Source organism: Rattus rattus, chromosome 7 (assembly GCF_011064425.1).
Source record: "Rattus rattus isolate New Zealand chromosome 7, Rrattus_CSIRO_v1, whole genome shotgun sequence".
Lineage (NCBI taxonomy): Eukaryota > Metazoa > Chordata > Mammalia > Rodentia > Muridae > Rattus > Rattus rattus.
In genome coordinates this window covers 13,432,947-13,453,970 of record NC_046160.1, presented here as the reverse complement: position 1 = coordinate 13,453,970, position 21,024 = coordinate 13,432,947, and the positions used below count along the sequence as shown (strand labels likewise).

Sequence of the window (21,024 nt, the reverse complement as noted above, 5' to 3'; positions counted from 1 at the left end):
TCTAGATAGTTGACTCTGTAGGTCTTCATGTTGAGTTCCTATCCCCTTTAGGGTCCTCAATCCTTCCCCCAACTCTTCCTTACGAGTCCCCAAACACTGGACAGATCCAATGTTTGGCTGTGGAGCTCTGCATCTGTTTCAATCAGCTACGGGTGGAGCCTCTCAGGAGAGTTATGCTAGGCTCCTGTCTGCAAGCATAATAAAGTATCACTAATAGTGTCAGGGATTGGTGCTTTCCCATGAATGGGTCTCAAGTTGGGCGTGTCAGCCATGCCCCAGTCTCTGCTCCATCTTTGTCCCTGCATTTATTGTAGACAGGATAAATGTTGGGTTGAGAGTTCTGTGAGTGGATCTGTGACCTTATCCCTCCACTGAGGTTCCTGCCTGGCTACAAGAGGTTACTTCAAGTTCCACATCCCCGCAGCTACGAGTGTCAGCTAAGGTCACCCCCATTGACTCCTGAGATCCTGTCCCATCCCAGATCGCCAACACATCCTAGGGATGCCCACTCCCACCCCCACCAGCTGCAGATTTACACTCGTCCTCCCATCCCTCTGTCCCTCTGTCCTGACTCTCCCCACAGCTGAACCTGAACCTTCCCTTCCCCCTCTAACCCCGCTCACCCAGTTTCCTCCCTCTATCTGGGTCCTATGACTATTTATTCCCCTTTCTAAGTGAGATCCAAGCATGCTCACTTGGGCCTTCCTTTTTGTTTAGCTTCCGTGGCTCTGTGAAGTGTAGCATGGCTATCCTGTACTTTGTGGCTGATACCCACTTACGAGTGAGTACCTAACATGCATGCCCTTTTGGGACTAGGTTACCTCACTCAGAATATTCTCAAAATTCATGATGTCTTGATTTTTTAATAGTTGAATAGTATTCCACTGTGTGGATGTACCACATTTTTTATCCATTCTGCAGTTAAGGGACATCTAGGTTGTTTCAAGTTTCTGAGTATTACAAATAAAGCCACTGTGAACATACTTGGACAAATGTCCCTATGGTATAATGCGCCATCTTTAGGTATATTCCCAGAAGAGGTATAGATAGGTCTTGAAGTAGAACCATTCCCAGTTTTCGGAGAAACCACCAAATTGATTTCCAGAGTGGTTGTACAAGTTTGCCCTCTCACCAGCAATGGAGGAGTGTACCCCCTGCTCTATATCCTCGCCAGCATGTGCTATCACTTGAGTTTTTGGTCTTAGCCATTCTGACAGGTCTAAGTTGGAATCACAGGGTCATTTTGTTTTGCACTTCCCCAATGACTAAGGATGTTGAACATTTGAGTGCTTCTCAGCAATCCAAGATTCCTCTGTTGAGAATTCCGTTTAGCTCTGTACTCCATTTTTTTAATTGAGTTGTTTGGATTGGTGATGTCTAACTTCCTGAGTTCTTTATATATTTTGTATATAAGCCCTCTGTCATAAGTAGGGTTGGTGATGATCCTTTCCCCATCTGAAGGCTGCCATTCTACCCATTTATTGGTTCATTCATTCAAGTTGTGGTATTGCTAAGTATTAAAAATTAGGGTAGATAAATGAGTTTGATAAAATCATTTAAAACTTAAAAAATTAAGAACTTCTAGCATATTCTGTCAAAGTTAGGGCATTGTTTAACCACCCTACCTGAACTTCACTTAATTCCATGTTGGTGCTATTTTGCTGTTAATTAAAATATCTGATTCTATGATTTTACACATTAATCAAAAGTTCTTTGAGCTATTGGTGTACAGAAGTCAGGAGTACTGAGGAACATTCTAAAATGGAGACTTCTCCTAGGGTAATTCTCTGGCCCAGAAAGTCAATAGCACTGATATTGAGAAACTTTGTTCCAAAGAGATCAAAGCCACTTGCTTGGGGCATGAGGAGGCCTTTGCCCTGCACAGCTGAGGGCAGCTTTAGTGGTTTCTGTGGGAGGTGTGGAGAGAGGGCAGTGAGTAAAGATTAAGAGAGAATACTTTTCAAGTTCTAATCATTAAGGATGTTAAACAAAGTTATTGCTCAACAGGAAAGGCAAGGCCAGTGGAAATTTTGATAAATTATGGTAGTTAAGTATTAAGTGAAGTTTTCATTTTTCACTTAGATGTATGATGCCGTTGACATGACAACCTAAGTCATAGTAACATGGTATGCGTTGATCATTTCTGCATCTTCAAGGGGAAGAAAAATTGTTCTATTTTATAATTGTAAACATTTAGCAAAGGAAAATAATAAAGTATCTTAACATCTAAAAAATACTTGCTTCGTAAAGACTCACTGGGCTTCTAAATGTAAATATCCATGTTCTCTTCCTGCTCTAGGAGTTACACTTCCTGCTCTAGGAGTGACTGGCTGGCTATGCACTGTCTACAAAGGTTTGCCCAGGCACTCAGCTGGGGAAATGAGCAGCTTACAAGTGAAGGGGTGAATGTGAAGGCGTTCCTATCCGAGCCGGCTTCCTTTGTGTTTTTGAGGAGGGCCGAGGCCTGCTTTGCTGCATGTGAGGAAGTCAAAGCACCATCTGGCGAAAGGAGTTCCTTTGCTGGAAACCAGGCAGAGCCTGTGGCTGGTACACGGAAAGCTTAGGTCTGCACTAGCCGGTAAGTAGATGCCACAAATGCAGAATGCATCTTTCTTTATCTTGGTCACTGGACAGTTAACAGCTGCCACCGTGGCTGGCAGGGGAAAGGCCACCAAGGTCACTACACACAGATAAGTGACTCCCTGTTGGAATACAGCCCCAAACTGTGCTGCATGTTACCATACAGATCGTAAAGGCTTGACGGGCTTATTTAGGGAAATGGCCATCACATGGCATAATTTTCATAATTTATATCTCCTATTCTAAACAAACAAACTTCAGTTGTGTTGGGTTGGAATACACATGGACTGTGGATTTATGGGACAGACTTCCTTCTGAAATTGTTGCACTAGTAAGCTTCATTTTTCATCTTTTTCTAGATTCACATCTCTGGGTGACAGTCCAAATAAGCACATAATTATAATGCTAGAGATGAAATTTTATAAATTAAAAATGTTCTTAACTTTATTATTTTTAGAAAGCCTTGCAAATAAAAAAAAAACATTACATAACTGAAATTAACCAGATCCAAAGTCTATACATCGCAATAAATTTAAATACACAGAACAGTCATTCTGATTCTGTGGAGTTTTACATTGGCTTTTACTGTTTCATTATCTAACATATTTTTATGTACTTATTTATCCACTACCAAAACCAAAAAATACATGACAGAATTAGAACTGGAAAAACAATTAGCTTTAAATCCTTTCTCATAATTCATGCCCATTACCTGCGTTCAGCCCTTCTGTGTCCCCTATTATTTCCCCTTTCTTGTTCTCCTTTCGGCATGTTATACTGTACAAGCTTTAATGATGGTTCGTTAATTAATGAGTCCCTACTGTAACCTTAGTAAATCTGTTCTAACCATTGATCTATACAGCAAAGTTTCCCCCCATCTCCTAAACAATTTCTTGAAGAAAATCTACTCCTACAGGGGAAATCACATTTCTTGGCATAAACTGAGGACAGGGGAGCTATGAAAACTGTGAGATCCAACCGCTTTGCAGCAGAATGTGGAACAACCCCCTCACTAGTCAAGACTTAATTGGAAAAAAAAAATCCTCTGTTCACTTACTGCAAGTACATTTTCACCCACATATACTGCTAATGCTAGTTTGGCTGATGAATCTTCAACTGTGTTTGATTCTGGCCAAAGGATGATGAACTGACCTCGACTTGTCAAGGACACCCTTCACAGGATCTCTCACAAGGACGCCCTTCGACATTATCTCTCTCATTGAAAGGATGGAGGGGCTGAGTTACTCTTCTTGGGATTTGTTTAATTCCCCTTTAGAGCTCTCTGAATCCATGACTAAAAGACTCTTCTGCAATTTCTGAAGAAGCTTCGTGGAATAACCTAAAAAAAAACTACTGACAGCTTCCGGGTAAGGTTAGTATCGGTCAGGCAAGGCACTGTTTAGGGCTTTCTAAGAACTTGTTTTCATTGAACAAAGCCATTTTTCCATCTGAAAATAGAAAATTTCTAAAAAGAATTCAATATATTAATAAGGTAGTTATATTTTCAACAAATTGACTTAGTTTTCAGTTGCTTAAGTAATGCATGTATGTAAGTGTATAAATAAGTATGTGTGTGTGTGTGTGTGTGTGTGTGTGTAATATATGGATTGGGAACTTGTCACTCATTCTTATTTAAAATGCTGTTTCGTATTCTTTTCATTACAGGAATAGTGGGCAATCACTTTGCTGTATTTAAGTAAATAATAATTTCTGAAATTCATCTATTAGCCTTATGAAAATAATTTAAGAACTGTAATCTTGTGCATATTTAACAAACTATTAACTTGAAGTTCCAAATTAACTACAGTTACAGTTTTAGGAATTTCTCTCTTGAAGTTTCTTAGTGTTTAAAGATCCCTAAAAAAAGTTAAAACAATTATTTAATTGGACCCTTTACATCTCTCCCCTTCCCCCATGCCTCACTCCAAACTGACTCTGAACATGGTGAGCAGGACAGTTTTACATCCTGTGGTGTACAGTGCTAAGCCCGTAGGATTAGCCCTCATGAGCTAGGTGTTCAGGGCTCAGAGTTCAGTTTCTCTTCCAACAAAAGCAGTGAGGGCTGAACCCGAAAGAGCTGAAGTGGGAAATGAATACAGGCGTCATGCATGATTGACCGGCTGAGAACAGCTGAGGTAGGACGAGTCCAGTGTTTGTCAAAGGTGGTCTATCCAGCAGGGCTTGTGTGGGATGGAGACAAAAGCTTTTCAAAGATTGGCTTGATTTTACCCCTAGAGCTGGTGGTGTGGCTTGGATGTACCCCCCCACACACACACACACTTCCCCTTTAAAGAGTTCAATTTTATCACCAGTAATGTTATTTGTCTCTCTAGATTTTTAAGAGGACAGAATAAGAGTACGTTTAAAGAATTAAGCCAGAGGAGCTTGAGAGACAGCTTAGCAGTTAGGAGCACTGGCTACTCTTCGATCGGACCCAGACCCAACTCCCAGCATCCACATGGCAGCTCACAACCACCTGTACATCCAGCTCCAGGTGATCCAACCCCCTTCTAGCCTGTGTAGCCAACACACACACACACACGCTGCATACAACCATGCGTGCAGGCAGAGCATCCATAAACATTAAATAAAAACCAATAAACCTTCAAAAGAGTAAGTCAGAAGTAAGACTCAACAGATGGTTTCCCTTTCTGGGAAACGTTTTCATCAAGCTAGCTGAGAAATGAAGGTGGGTTTGCTGTTTTGAAATAGGTGTTGGCGACTTCTTAACTGTGCTTAAAATAGTTACACTTCAGTAATGTTTAGGATGAAGTTGAGACTAAAAAGCTGTGTGTGTGTGTGTGTGTGAGAGAGAGAGAGAGAGAGAGAGAGAGAGAGAGAGAGAGAGAGAGAGAAAGAGAGGAGAGAGAGAGAGAGAGAGAGAGAGAGAGAGAGAGAGAGAGAGAGAGAGAGAGAATTGACTATTATCAATCCTTGAGCTTTATAGTAAACTTCCTATCAAATTTTTACAAACAGAAAAGTATATCTGGCCAAGGAAACAGGCAGGACACTTCATTATCCTCTAACCAGTTTGTTTCCCTCAATGGATATTACAGGTGATTAAGGAATTAGAACTAACTCAGCAAGAAATACAACAGGCACAGGCAGGCAGTAATTATGTAGTAGGCACCAGAAGTATGCAGAAAGACAACAGAAGGAGTTTTATATTCCCTTAAACTCTTTATCCTTTCATACGAGTCTTAATGCGTGAATGAATCCTTAGGGACAAGGAGCGTGTCGAATAGCCTCTCAAGGTAAGAGATCAAAGTCCGTGGATTTGCCTTACGCAAGTGGCAAGAATAGTTTCCGTATGAAAAGAACACTGCTTATGGAGAGAAGATGGGGTGGTTTGTCTACAGAGGATAATGACTGGTGAAGACCAGCCCTATGAGGGTGTGCTGACCTCTGCAAGAGCAGTACTCTCTCTTAACTAGAGCCAAGCCTCCAGCAAGCCGTTCTTTTAATAAAATGTCAGCAGCTAGGTTTTAAAGAACTTGATTTCACACTAAAAAAATAAAATAAAATTTGTATAATGTAAAATTGTAAAATTCTCCAATTCCCTTCAGTAGATAATAGTATATTGTACACTCTGTCAACCCTGATTCTTTTTATAGCGAGTTGGTTCTTGTGTTTTTACAAACAGGAATGCATCCATTTTTAATTCTATTCAGTAGATCGGTGGGGGCTTTAGTAATTAAGACTGTTCTCAACAAGTCAAAAATTTTACCAACCATGCTCCAAGTGAGAGCTATACAGACGGACTTGTGAACAGTTTTTAAAAGTTTGACAGAATTGTCATTATATGATCTGCAGAATGTGAAGATGGGCAAACCTTCAACGACAGTCCTCTGAACTAAACGCAGCTCGAAAGAGCAGGGGACAAAGAGACTGAGAATTTTGCTCATAGAAAATCAAAGTGAGCTGAAGTCAGGAAAACCAGAAAATAGTGCAAGATGTCTACGGTTGACTGACGGAAGGTTAAAAGTTGTGCCATAGACGGATGTTAGCTAAGGGAGAAGGGAGGACTTGGAAGCCATCGGTGGCGGTGATGAGCCAGCGGATGCACCGGGTGGAGGGGGACGGTTGCCTCTGAGCCGCGGGCGGACGAGAAAAGCAGGCCCGCAGCCCCGGGCCGGGAAGTGCCGGCGGGAGGAGGCGGGAGCCCCTGGCCGCTAGCGGCTCCTCCCCCGGCGCCTCCGCTATCTAGGTCAGACGAGAAGGCCGCCGCGACGGACCTTGGGACCCGCGGGCTGCAGGGTTCACTCGCCTATGCTCTCCCTGTTCGTTCGCTCGCCCGTGGGCCCCGATAACCTGGCTCCAGCCACAAAGAAGCCCGCGCAACGACCCCGGGTGCGTACCTAGCCGAGGAAGGGGAACCTGGGCGGGCTGGGCCGGATCGCCGGGACCCGACGGCGGGGGGCGTGGGGAAGAAGGCAGCGGCACTTCCGGCCGCTGCTTCACTTCCGGTTCGAGGCCTGACGCCTGGTGACCCGGGGACCGCCGGCTGTGCTGGCGCAGTCCTGCAGGAGCCTGCGCCCTGGAGAGGTGGCTTCGTGACCCCCTGAGCCCAGGAGACCACCGGAGCGGTCCCCCGCGCCTCTGCGCCTGCCTCAGCCTCGCGCCAACCTTGTTCTCTTTGCGTGCTACCCACACTAAAACAATTGTATTAGCTGCCTGTTTTATGCAAACATGGAAACTAGACTAACATAACTACTAACGTTTGCAAATAAGCTGAATACTAAGAGGTTCCGAGTTTAAATTATAGACGAGGAAACTCATGAAAATCTGATGAAATCCGAGTGTTAGAATTCAGTGGGAAAATACTGGGTTTTCTGCCTCGCTGCATACACTAACCCCCCAACTCCCACCCCACCCCCATCCGCGCCCCCCCCCCGCCCCCAGAACTCAGAACATTTCTTTTGGGAACTCGAAATTTAGAGCTGGTTTGTAAAGCATAATGTGTCTTGACCCGCGTGGTAGTTTTCCTTCCTCTCTGGTTTTTGAGTTATAGCACTTTATACCTTCCCCTTATTCCAAGGACCAGCTGATAATTCATATGAATGTTTTTTAGGAGCACATTCTAAACATTCTTGTTAACTTTAAGAACATTAACATCCAGAGATGAAAACTACGACATGAACGCAAATTTTTCTTTTAAAAGCATTTCATGTCCTAGTTTTCTTGGAAGTCAAAATTTCATTGTCTTACTATAAGGTGACTTTCTGCTAATAACCTTTGGCTGTGTGCCATATTAATTTAAGGTAACTTATACAAACATAACTATCGCTTTCCATCTTAAGTGATTTACAACTGGAAGTGATAATGTTTTGCATCTGAAATGCAAACTTTTGCACCTTAAAGTGAGTTCTAAAGTCTGCTCTGTAAATTTTAATAGCCTTATCTGTACTCAGTACAAGAGTATCCTATAAGCAAAAGTATAAAAACAACGTAAGAAATTTTATACAACCTTTTAAATTACACTGTAGGCAAGCAGATTCTTATTTCCAACTTTTGTCGTCCTCCTTTTCCTCAGTGTCATATTTCAGGTTATAGGCACAAAAGCACACACCGATTTACTTCTTGGTGGTACCTTACTATTTTTATTCAGTGTTATTTTTCAATTCACTGGCATAAAAGCACATTGTAGCATAAATTCAAACACTCTGACCTACATGTTTCTAGTGGTGAGATTTTTTTTAATGCCATTCGTAATGAGTCTAGTTCTCTGTTAATTTTCGTAGTTTTGATGTCTCATTTCACCTCTTACCATCTCTGCTCTGTCAGCAGTCCCTGTGTGTCCTTGCTTCCTGTTTTCTGATTCCGCATGCGGCTGGCTAAATGTCTCTAGGATTTAGGAAACAGGAAGCCAGGGGCAACCTTTCTCACTTCTTTAATCCCATAACTGTCTGGGTAAATGACAGCAGTTTGTCTGAAATATAATAATGGCGCTACTGTTTTGAACTACTTCAAAGAGATCATTTGCAGCCAGTGTAGAATCCAAAGAAAGGTAAAAGTTTGGCTGTTTCTCATGTGTTTAAACCTGGTTCTGTCTTGGGGATAAAGTCTTTCTCCTGGTCAGATTTTCACTTGTTTATTTACTTGTTAAATGAAAAAAAGCTTTCAGATTGTGTGTGTGTGTGTGTGTGTGTGTGTGTGTGTGTGTGTGTGTGTGTTTCATAATGTAACGCTCAAGGTTGCCTGGTAGGACTGGACCAAAACTAATCAGCATAGGAAAATTCCTTATGGTAGCCTTCAAGATGGGCGTGTGGGCATTCTTCATCAAGGGCGGAATGGGGCTGGGAGTAGAGAGTAGAGGGGTAGAGAATGAGTGTTGTGGGGATCCAATGCTGGGTCTGATATATGCCAAGCAAGAGCTGTGCTTTCGAACTGTTCCCAGCCCTAGTATTTGTATTAATCAATAAAAGACAGAAACAAAAACCAGCCTCGAGATGATCAAGTTTGCTGCATGATTGGCCTGTAATAAGATGTGTGTCATAGTGTGTGGTGCCTTTTTATTTCTATTGCTTTTTGTGGTAATCTGTCAAGGTAACTTAGTTTTATGGTAGAGTATAATGTTGATGGAGCCATCGCAACCTCATCTGCTACAAATGCATTAGATTCTGCTCTCGATGTGTTCCCTGGATGAGTGGGGGGGAGCGACTGGTTAGATGCATAGTTCCCAAATATATCGATTAGTCCAGAGGATATTTAAGTTTAAAAGAGAAAAAGAAAAAGAAAGAAAAACCTAGCAAATGCTCTTCCATCAGACAGGCTAGATTAAGCACCAGGGTCCTCTCTGGAATTGGTTTAAGAGAGTAATTTTAAATCAGTCTCTTAGAGATAACAGTCATCAAAATCTGAGGTAATTTCTGACTTTTTTTTAATGAGGTGGAACATTCAAATATGTCCATTCTTATAATATTATAAGAATCTTAAGAATCTAATTTTGTTTTTTACTTTTATTTACTTTACTCTATGCATGCGTGCGTGCGTGCGTGTGCAATAGTACAACTTGCAGGAATTGCCTTTTTTCCTTCAGCCGTGGGGGAATGAGGATTGAACTTGGGTAGTTGAACTTGATAGCAAGTGCCTTTACCATCTCAACTACAGTAGGATTCTGCAAAGACATTCCTTTAAGCAGCTCTTGGAACTAGATTCCTGCTGCTCTCTTTCTGTAGCCCCCTTGCATAGGTCATTTAGATTACTATGTTTAGCTGGCCATGTAGTATACAGGAAACAATAATGCCTGGCTAAGAATGCATAGAATAATAGGGCGCTAGCCGTGGGATGCAAGAGTTCAGGTGTACGACCTAATTCAGGATTTGTGTCCACCTAGTATTTCAGCCCCAGCTTTCAAGCCTGGCTGTTCGGTACAAGAAACAATCAAAAGGAACTTTCGTAAGCTCCTACACTCACCCACTTAACCTGAGTCTCTGCTAACGTAATCTGCCTTTTCTTTCATTCCTGTCAAAGAGTGGTTTGTGTTCCGGCTAAAGGTCAGCCTTGTGCTCGTGCTCTAGAGACCATCTCCTTTGTCCTCTTATTTGGATCTGTATCATTTTCTACTGTTTCTTCTACTTTACCAACTTTGCTTTTTAATTAAACTTCCATATTGGAAAAGTAATGCTTTTCTTGACCTTTTGGGAACCATTTTTCTATATAATCGGCATCTTTTCTCCTACTTGTTTTGTATTTAGCCATCCCTCAGGCCAGCATGCCTTCCTTTGGTAAGTGAATATCTTTATCATTCCGTTTTATCATTCCATTTTTATACACCCACCCCACGCCAACACACACACACATACACGCACACACACACACGTGTTTATCTATACCTTTATAGTTTGCCATTCCTTTCTTTGGACTCTGCCTCTTGCTTTCTAGGCGTATTAGAAACCTAGGGTGTGTTGCTGCCACTCTGCCTCAATTGCAGCTATTTCACAAGTAAACTCTAAAATGAGAATGCCGATTTTATCTCTGCCCATACATGTCACCGCTGGTGCGTGGTGCCCGCCATGCACGTTCACGGCTACTGTTCTGCTTGAGGAACTTCCTCAGCATCTCTCTTAGCACTTGTCACTTGGTAATAATAGTCTCGGCTTTTGCTAAACAACGAAAAGCCCACTTCTTTTGTTTTAACCTTTAATGTCGACAGATATTCACGGGGTATAGACATTCCAGTTGATAGGTGCCCCACCCACACAACCCCAGCATTTTAAAGACGCTGCCACTCCATCGTGTTCCTGTTTAAGTGGCTCCTGAGACTTAAGTCAGGTGAGCCTTCTCCTTCTCCCCTCTTCCCACTCTTCCCTCCTCCTTCTGGCTCTCTTCCCCCCTCCCGCCCCCATCATTGTCAGCAGAATAATAGTCCACTTGGGTTTCTTACTGTGCTCGACTAAGTAAGGGATCGTTTGCTCACCTTTTCCCACTCTAAGCTCCTGTCCCACTGTCATGCTCGTTAGGTTCTCCCCACAGTGCTGCATCAGGTAACTTTTACTGCTGTGTCTTCCCATCCACTGCTCCTGGTCCTTCCGCGGTGTTTTCATTGCTGTCAGTTTCACTTCAGAAAGCCCTGTTTCAGGTATCTTATTTTCCATGTCTAGAAATTCCAAACAGTATGGCTTAAAACTTCCTTTTTCTCCCCTCATCCTGTGTATCTTTACCATGGTGGCCATATTTTACTTTATTCACAATAAGTGGCAAGTGGTTTTAACTAATTGTTTTAAGGCCTTTGCTTGCTGACTAGATTGTCTCTGGCATTCTCCTGCTTCTGTGCAAGTCCGATAAATTCTTGCCAGGTATGGGCCATTCTTGTTGTACATTGTTGAATTCTTCATTTTATTAGACACTTTTACCTCTGACACATAAATCACTTGTGAATCACTTTAATAGTTTGGAGGCTTATTTTTAAATTTTTAATCTATTTTGGACACTGTCTAAACAGCTTTAACTCCAAGGTTCCTTCAGCCTCCCTACCTTTTGAACTCCCTGCTGAACGCCTGCATAGTCTGTCAGCCTTCTTGGCATCTTGAAAGTGTCACAGTACCATGTGACCCTTGGGACCAGTTTAACTGATACCTTCCATGTGGTTGCTATTCCCGTGAAGTTATTCTTTCCCATCCCTAGAACCTGACGGTGTATTTCCCGAACATCCTTCTCTTACCTTCTATATACTGGCACATAACTTCTATATACTTCAGTTCCTGTGGACCCAAAAGTTATCCATTCAGTCGAGTGAGACTGCCTACCTGTATGTCTGTCCTCTTTTCTTTTTTCTTCCTCCAGACTCTAGAAGTTACTTCCCACTGAGCTCCAGGAGTCCCTGCAGGAAGTATTTCTTTCTGTCTGATCGGGGTTATAGATAGCAGTGCTTTGATAATCCGTTCCTACGGTGGATAGCTTACAGCTATTTCAACCAGGTTACTAGCAAACGTTAACACAAATACATACATCGAATAGAGGAAATTGAAGTGAAACCAAGTTTGGGAAGTTGTAAGTATGTTTATGTACTTACAAGGTAAGGAAGAGCCTCCTCTTACCTTTAATAATAAACTAAGACCATGAAAGCTCACATGTTAATTGCACACAAAATAGTGGAGAAAACAAGGACATCTTGAATTCTTAAAAAATTTTTCCAAGCTGACGATACGTTTGCTTCTATTTCTCAAGCCCTTTATAGTATAACTAACTAAAGAGCATGCTTCAAGTTGACTATAGAAAAATAATAAAATCAGAATTAAAGTCTATATTAAAGTAGACTTCAGTAATAGCTCTAAGCAAATATTTCTCTTGAGGTGGGAGTTAAAATGGCACTTTTATTCATAGTGCGATCTGGCTTGTGATTTGTCGTATTTTTTTTAATGACAAAGGGTTATCTTTTATTGATTGAAAAAGAATTGATTTTTTTTCCTGGACAGAGAAACAAAATTCATTTACATTCTTACTTTTTTAATTTTAGAAATAAAAGCCAAGAAATGCCCCATTCCACGCACAAAGAACTGCTCCTTGGCATCATGGCGGGAACTGCTGGGATCAGCTTGCTGGTCCTATGGTACCACAAGATCCTTAAGCCCAGGACAACAATGATTTTCCCCAAGTTTCTTTCTCTGGGTAAGAAATCCGATTCACTCACTTTGCAAGATAAAAGCTACAGTGAACAAGGAACATCAGTGGTCTTTCAAAGGGGGCAGCTCCAGATCCTGGAGAAGTTAAACGAGTTACTGACCAATGTGGAGGAACTGAAGGAGGAGATTAAATTCCTTAAAGAGACGATTCCAAAGCTGGAGGAATGTATACAAGATGAACTTGGAGTGAGGGTAACAGTTCATCAGGTCAGTCCTCAGCACAGAGCTAGAAAAAAGAAGACGACGACGACAGTCCAACGTCCAGCTACAAGCAATAGTTCAGAGGAGGCAGAAAGTGAAGGAGGGTAAGTGGCCTTAATGTTTCCCGCAAACTGATGACCACTCACACTATTACCGTTCCATAAATAGATGTTCACTGTCATTTGCTCTGCTAGTGAAAGGAAATGAAAGGAATGTTTGCGGTCCATATTTCCATATATATATAATATAATTATATTTATTATAGTATATTAATTAAATTATATATTTCTTTGTAATATATATAGCATATTTACACATACACATACATGTGTACATAATGACATCCTGCTGAGAAAGACAGTCATTGTTCTCCAGAATAGATAACTTATTTTATAATTTGGTGACTATAAATATCTAGCAGCATCATGTCAGAGTTGGGACGACATCATTGTTTGACAAGACAGGTAACCTATCGTATAATATGAGTACTCTGTGACTTGCATGTACAAATGTCCTGGACCAGTGTGGCTCACTTGAACTTCCTGTGGTGTTAGACGTTGGCTGCACCCGGGTTTGTAGCCACTAGCCAGTGTGTAAACTCTTACACACTCCAAATGTGGACAGCACGCCTGGGGAACGGCACTTTTAATTTTAACTCATTGTAATTATAGTTTTATTTCATGTACTTAAAGGTACCGCTTGGAAGTAGGAGCCACTGAATTTTATTGCCTGTCGAGAGGGATTAGAGGATATAGGCGCGGTTCTGTTTCAGCGCTACATGGGTTAATATCCTGATTCCTAGCACTAAGAACAGACACTCTCTTAGTCTGGAAACAAATGCTCCACGGCTTTACAACACTGGCCCTGGGCAGGGACTTTTAAGAACAAAATAGCCAGGGTTGTTTGTTGTTGAGGCTCTGTACTGAAAGGGATAGGAGAGTAGGGACCTTGTTTTCTTCACGACATCTACCTCTGTGCCTTCTCAGAGTAGGGACCAATGAGAGTTTCTTAGCTGGACGGGTGATCGCACACTTTCTGTGGACATGAGAGATGGCATCTGAAGGGAGAAGACAAAGAGTAGGGATGGTGTAACTTGCTGGTCAAGTGTCAGACGACAGTGCTCAGTGCAGGATTGGTACGCATCCTTTCGTATGCTGGGGGAGTGACCCTGAAGTTTTGTGGTAGGGAAAAGCCACAGATAATAGATTCAGTCATCATGTCTAAGAACTTGGTGTTCCTGCACAGTAGCAAAATGTCCAGAACTAGTTTTAAAATAGGCAAGTGGGATGTTTAGAGAGCATTTAAGATATATCGGAAAAGGTAAATCAGAACAGAGCCCTGGGAATTTTCATGAGGATAGGCAGGAACCGCTTAGTACTCTAGCTGTGAACAGAAACCAACCACAACGTGGGGCATCGCTGAGAGGTCTGGGGTGCTTACCCTGCCTACATGGAAACCTGTGGCAGTCTCTCATTGGGAATGCTGCTGGAGGTCTGAGCGGTCCCCTCACAGACAGGACACTTTGGAGCTGGAGCCTGGGAGGGGACCTGAAAGCTGGTATAGGAGTGCAAACGGGTTAAAGCGGTGAGTGGCCTATATTCCTAAAACCCTGTCTCGATGGATTTAAGCCTGCTTGCTCAGGAAATGCTAACATTCTAGAAAGAGAAGCAGATTTATGAAGACTATGAGTGACATAGCTGGTATGGATGTACCAAAACTTTTAAGACACCGGCACTGAAACCGTACTTCCTCTTGCTTGATCATGGTTGTTTTTGTTAGCAATAACATACAAGGATATGTGTAACGCAGTCCTAGTAACAGACTAGACTAGTAAATGCACTAGACTAAATAAATGGGAAGAAGCCTTTCCTATCAAGCTCTGCTTTAGAACAGTTTTTAAGCCCCCCCCCAAAATCATATTTTAATTTAATTAATTTTTAATGAGATACGAAAAGAGGTATCCTGTTTCTTTAGATAAATATCTGTAAGTTAGTCACCTAGGGAGGTCCCTAGGCTTTCTCCCTTTGGAACTTGCCTGATCTCAACCAGCTTCCCACAGGGGACTCTTTAGCCACCACAAATATTTCAGAGTCCCCAGGAGAAGACTGTTAAGTACAGGCATATACCAACCTTTAGACTGTGCTGACTCAGGAATAACAAAATGAACTATGCTGACAGAGAAGCCCAGCCTCTGACTGGTGCGAGCTTTGCCAGAGTTTACTGGCGACTCCTTCAACTTTGATCTCTGTGAGCTGAAAAACAGGCCTTGCCTTTGTGGGGGTGGGAGTGTGCTGCTGTTGATGTTGTTGTTGCTATTGATGTTGTTCTTGTTGTTGTTGTTGTTTTTGACATTTCTGTCTTATGTTTGTTGACTTCTGTCAGGTCAGTTTGGTGTTGAAATTCAGGTCTAGGCTTCCAGGCAAACAGACTCTAATTGTAATGATGATTTTGTATCCCTCAAAGTTGTTATAGTTAGAAAATGATTTTTTTTCAGATCTATTAACAACGTGAGATCCTTCCTTTAGGAGACGCCCCTTGTCTTAATCTGCATGCACTCTTTGACACTTTCCCTGTCTCCTCTGGATGCTTGGGTTCCTATACACAAGGAATAACTGGGATTTTCTTCCTAAAATTTACAGAAATGACATTTTGTGATGCATTGGTTTTTGTAGCTGTTTATGCATTAATTTTTCTCTGTTTTGAGGCTTTCCCCTTTTGATGCTTGTAAGCATGTTTCTTTTGAAATGTGGCCCTGCGTCCCATCGATGGGATAAAAGTCTCTGTTATTGGTGAATATTTGGATCGTCATTTGCTTGCTCCTATAAACAATGCTTCACTGAATACCCTTATAATTCCTGAGATAATGTAAAGCATGGGTTTAAAGTGCTGACCTAGAGACTATGTGCATTGACTAAATGTATATTAAAAAGTCTTTACACCCCATTCACAAACCTGTGACTCTGAGAATGCTTACTGTTCTGTATTAATACTTAGGAGTATTGTACTTTAAACTGTAGTCAAAACTATGAAGATGAAATGTGAATTTTCAAATTTGTATTCCCCTGAACCTTAGTTACAATGAGCAGGTTGCCACACATTTTTTTGTTTGCAAATAGATCTTCCCTTTCGTGATGGGGAGGGGAGTGAAAGAGAAGGAGAGGGGAAGGGCTAGGAAAGAGAAACAGAACACAGCTGAAGTCCCTCTTATTCACTGACTGTGTCTACTCCATGCCAGGCACTGTCTGAACTCTGGACACACAACTGAGAACAAATCAGTCCCGTAACTTCAACCACTTTCCTTTAAGATGAAGCAGGATGCTGAAGAGGAATGCTCTCAGGCATTTTAACACGAGAGGCCCCAAAGGTGAAGGAGCACACAAAGCATTCCCAGTGCTTAGCACCCCGTGTAATTAGGTGCTCGCTTGACCCACCTGGCAAAGACAAGGACTTGCCGAGAGACTGAAGGTGTCACCCATGCGAACACTGACTCACCTGCAGCTGTGAAAGGAGGCTGCTGCAGAGCAGAGACGCTCTTCCCATGGTGAGCATCCCAGCAGAATGCTTGCCAAGCCCGGATTCTGTAGGAATGGGTGTTGTTAATAAAGCAATGTGCAGTGTGGGCAGAGAAGCGCTGCACGCACGGCCTCTGGGGCCAGTGCTGCTGGGATGGATGGAAGCACAGGACACTGAGAGCTGCTGGGACAAGTGTGTCCTCAGGTGAGACCAGCCCGGAGCAAACCAGCAGAGGACTGAGGAGCCAAGGGACAGGAAGCTCTCAAGAGCAGCAGTGAGGCCCTGTGCTTTCGTCCAGCGGACACAAGCATGCATCATGGCTCCTTCTTACCTGCATACATGATGCCAGTTTCCCAACCCTGAATTCTGTCCTTAAAGTGAGCCAGTGAAATGGCTCAGAGGGTAAGGCCTTTGCCACACAAGCCTGACCACCTGTGCCCGACCCCTGGAGCCCAACTTAAGAGACAACCAACCCCCTGAGGCGGTCCTGTGACCTCCACCTACATGCCGGGATGACATGGTATCCACACCCCAACCCCAGACAGACATTCAGTAGCAACAAACAAAACTATTTTAATTAAAATGTGGTAAATAATATGTGTCCTGCTGTTTTACGTCTTAATCGAGATGATACAGGACGATGCTCCACACCCTGTCTAGTCTGTGGTGAGTTCTGTAAACTATCGGTGTTTCATCAGTTAGAAGGGAGCAGCTCTGAGGGTGCAGCTTGGAGTTTGTGAGGCACCTGCCTAGCTGCAAGCCTGCGGATTATATCCCCAGCACCATGGGGGGGGGGCAAGTGTATCAAATGCACTAGAAGGGGGTCAGGAGGTTTCTTTTCCACAAAGACTTAGGGAGTGAAGAGATCCAGGGTCTGCCTCATCTACCCAGCTTTACCTGATTGTGAAAATGGCTGCCGACAGTAAGTCCATGGCTGTGACTCAAAAAACGTGTTTTGTAAAAGCAGGTGCTGCTTTTTAAATGTCCCCTCCCTGGTTCGTCTATCTTCAGTACAAGTTCTTTAAGAGTCACTTTACCACTTCACTGGATGTAAAGGCATCGGGCAAAGAACATTCAAGTGGAGAAGGGAGGAGTAGGAGACCAGGGATGTAGAAGATTGCTGGCGAGAGGCCGTCCCGAGGAAAGAACTGGAAGAAATCCTATTGTCTCCTTCACTTAACTGCATTTTCGGCTCTTAATCTGTCAGCTGACTCCTTGAACATAATGAAATCAGAATACACATTCCATAGCCATAGACCCTGCAGCTCTTCAGAAAGGGGGGCCACAGAATGGTTTTACTCCAAAGCAAAGCCAGCAGGTTCTAGAGTCTCTGTCCTTCCATTCTGTGCTGTTACCATGGCAGCTCCACGCGCAGCCTAAGTATTCAGTCTTCTGACCTGTTCCACCTACACAGGGCATTTTACGTCTTATGAATGATGGCCTAGAAGGGAAAGACTTACTCTGGATTAAATTCAGTATGGGAAAATGCTTAAGGTATGCCTTAAAGACAAGCAAAGTAAAGCAAGACGCACTTCACGCGTGTCACGTCTTGCGTGCCAAAAAGTGTTGAAAGTATCCAAAAAGCCCGGGTAGTGATGCCTTTAGTTCCCACAGTAGCTGCAGATCTGTGGGTTTAGTCGAAGCATCTTCCTAACCCAGAGAGATTTTTGCTTCATCTATGGCAGACATGTTAAAATGCAATTAGTCAGTGGAATATAGGTTTGTTTTAGTTAATTCCCTTAAAATGGAAGTTTAATAGTCTCAGAGAGATACTGTGGTGTGTCTGTGTGTGTAGGGGAAGAGAGGGGGGAGGTGGGGAGGGAGGGAGAGACAGAGAGAGAGACAGAGACAGAGACAGAGAGAGAGAGGTTTTAACTCTCTGGGCACCGGTTATGCCTGATGTCACTTTATGTTTCTCTTTCTTTGTCTTTCTGCCTACTTCCGTAATTCTTTCACTTTCCCAACCCCTGAGCTTCAGCGGAGTGGGCGGGCTCTTGTAAGGAGATAACCTTCCTTTGCATTCTTTTGGAGACCCCTGTGTGGCCATTAAGCTTAGCCACACCATTTTCTAATTACCGTTGTTTCCCATTGGTACGGTAGATACTGTTCTTTAGAAAGGTTGCTAGGTCTCCATTCAGCTCCTTGTTTGCTTTTTCTTCTCCATTTGGCCCCCCTTCTTTCTAGCTGCTGGAAAAAGAACCGGTGTTTCCAACCAAATAGCGAACATCAAGTTACTCCACAGAACGTGTATCACGAAAGCTCTCGTACTTTACAACCAAAAGTGGCTCTGGGTCTCATAACATGTCGTCCTTCTTCAACATGTAAAATGGGTAGAAAAGTCTCTTCCTCAAGTGTGGCTAATGACTTACTTCCGTGTAAAGGAAGACACACTCTACTGCAGAAATTCCGAAAGAGCAAGCGACAGCAAAGCAGAGTTAACTTTGATTCTCAGGAAGACGTAACTTCCAGTACCACGAACTCCTCGGATCACTTTACTCTCGTTAAATCTCGAAAATCTTTTTCATCCCGCAAGCTGAGTATAGTTTCCTGTCACAGGGGTAGCATTAGCTGTGATAACCCACAAGGTAGTCTGAACCTGTCTCATGCAAATGAACTTCAAGGCTTTCCTAGAAGGTCAACTAATACGGATACTCAAAAACGTATAAGCTTCTCTGATCCCGTACATGGCAGTAGATGCTTTCCAAGTCTGGAAACAAAACCCATTTCCTCAGGCCACTGGACTGTTGACAGAACGTCTTACCCACCAAGTCTAACGACGTCGCTCTTTTCTCTTCCAACCGTCATTTCTTCTTCCAGTCAAGTAAATGTATCTGTTGCTGAGAGTCAAGAACATGGCCAACCAAATAAGGATCTGGAAGATGCCCTTCATCACAGGTCTCAGAGTCAGAGTAGAAATCACTCTGCAGCTGGCTTGGAGCAGCATCTGTCTCAGAATAGAGCTTCTACCAGCCTCCTCCATGATGAACTTTCTTCACTGTACCAAACTGTCAATAGCTTAACTGTTGACGTTCACTCGGGCTCCTATGGAGAAGAAAGCTTTGCTACCTTACCTCTAGATGAAGATATACCTTCGCCGATTGAAATGGCTGAAATAAGGTCACCTCAGATTTTCCTTTCTCTGAGAAGGGCATCTCAAATTGGAAAATTCCCCAGCAATCACTCTCCAAAGACGATAGAAACTAGTATTCAATTCTCTTGAAACCTGTTTTTACACAGCTCTGCTACAGTATGGGGAAGAGATCTCTATATGGCGGGTTTAGATGTCATAGTTTGCTTTTGAAAGTTTGTAGACATTATTAGAATGTAGATGCCAAAGATGATTTCCTGTTTCAAAGGTTGGCTAGTCCTGAATTTCTAAGTGATTATCATAAAATATTGTGGTCTAAAAATTACACCAAGTTTTTTCTGTGTAAATTACCTTAATGTAATACATCCTTAGAGACCAGTGCCTCCTTTCTTCCCGATCACTAGAAATTGTAATAGAATATATGTAATCGATAGTTACTGTGATTGGCTCATATATTTTCATTTGTATCACTGATTACTCATCATATTTCCCACTCAGACACATGGACAGAGTTTTCATTAACACAAGAAGTAAACAGCGATGTAATGGGAAATGTAGATTATTTAGAACCTGGATTTTTAAGTTACATTTATTCATTTGGGGGATCCATATGTGGTGCATGCCATGGTGTGTGTGGGGAGGCCAGACGTCAACCTCTAGGATATAGTTCTCTCTACCATGTAGGTTCCAGATATCAAATTCATGTTGTCAGGCTTGGTGGCCAATGCCTTTATCTATCAAGTCATCTCAATAGCCCATAACCCAGAAATGTTGCTTAATAACTTAATTATATACCTATATGTGCACAAATCTGGTATGTTAAGGAATCATGAAATCAAATAAAAAGTATATATAATTGGCCTCTCAAAACTATATTTAAAAAATATTTTTCTTAATCTTTTCCAGTAGGCAAAAGTTATATAAGTACTCTCAAAAAAAAGATGGAGAGACAATGTAAGCAACTAAAAAGCACTTATTTCAGTGTAATTAGACTTTGTTCATAAAAGGATACTTCTGTTATTTTCAGTTGCTTATCATATTAAAATGAAACCCTAATTCCCATCATTGGGCTGTAATGTTATTTTTACATACAAGGCTTTCTATTCATCTTAAATATTAAAATTCTTTTTAATTTTAAATTTATTACTTGCAAAGAACGTGAAGGGCATCATTATAAGTATTTTGAGGTGTGCAGTTCAGAAACATTAAGTATCCACACTGTCACAGAGCTGACACCACCTTCATTCCACAGCTCTCTTCAGATTGGAAAACTGAAGCTTTATAGCTAATAAGGAATAACTCTCTAGTTCTTTCTTCCCCGTTTCCCTGTCCACTAGCCTTTAACCGTCTGCGGTTTTGACTGGCTCGCATAAGTAGAATTGTTAGTATTTGTCTCTTCCAACTGTCTCATTTCACTTGGAATTATGTTGCCAAAGGTTTGTGTAGCATATATCAAAACATTTCTTATTTCATAAGGCTGAAGAACATCCCATTTTATGTGTGAGTCACATCTTACCT

The 21,024-nt window shown here is 42.3% G+C and overlaps 1 protein-coding gene across 5 annotated transcripts in view; it reads left to right on the top strand.

Moving 5' to 3' along the window:
* The first annotated feature begins 6,727 nt into the window (after positions 1–6,727).
* Positions 6,728–21,024, top strand: part of Rmdn2 (regulator of microtubule dynamics 2) — a 57,057-nt gene continuing 42,760 nt past the window's right edge. For 2 of the 5 annotated variants that reach the window (XM_032908850.1, XM_032908847.1), the window contains exons 1-2: positions 6,740–6,930; positions 12,539–13,009. In XM_032908850.1, coding sequence (XP_032764741.1) covers positions 12,555–13,009 — 455 coding nt within the window. In that variant the 5' untranslated portion in view covers positions 6,740–6,930; positions 12,539–12,554. Of the gene's footprint in view, positions 6,931–12,538; positions 13,010–18,602; positions 19,536–21,024 lie in introns of all 5 variants that reach the window. The other 3 variants (XM_032908851.1, XM_032908848.1, XM_032908849.1) reach the window with 3 other exon arrangements.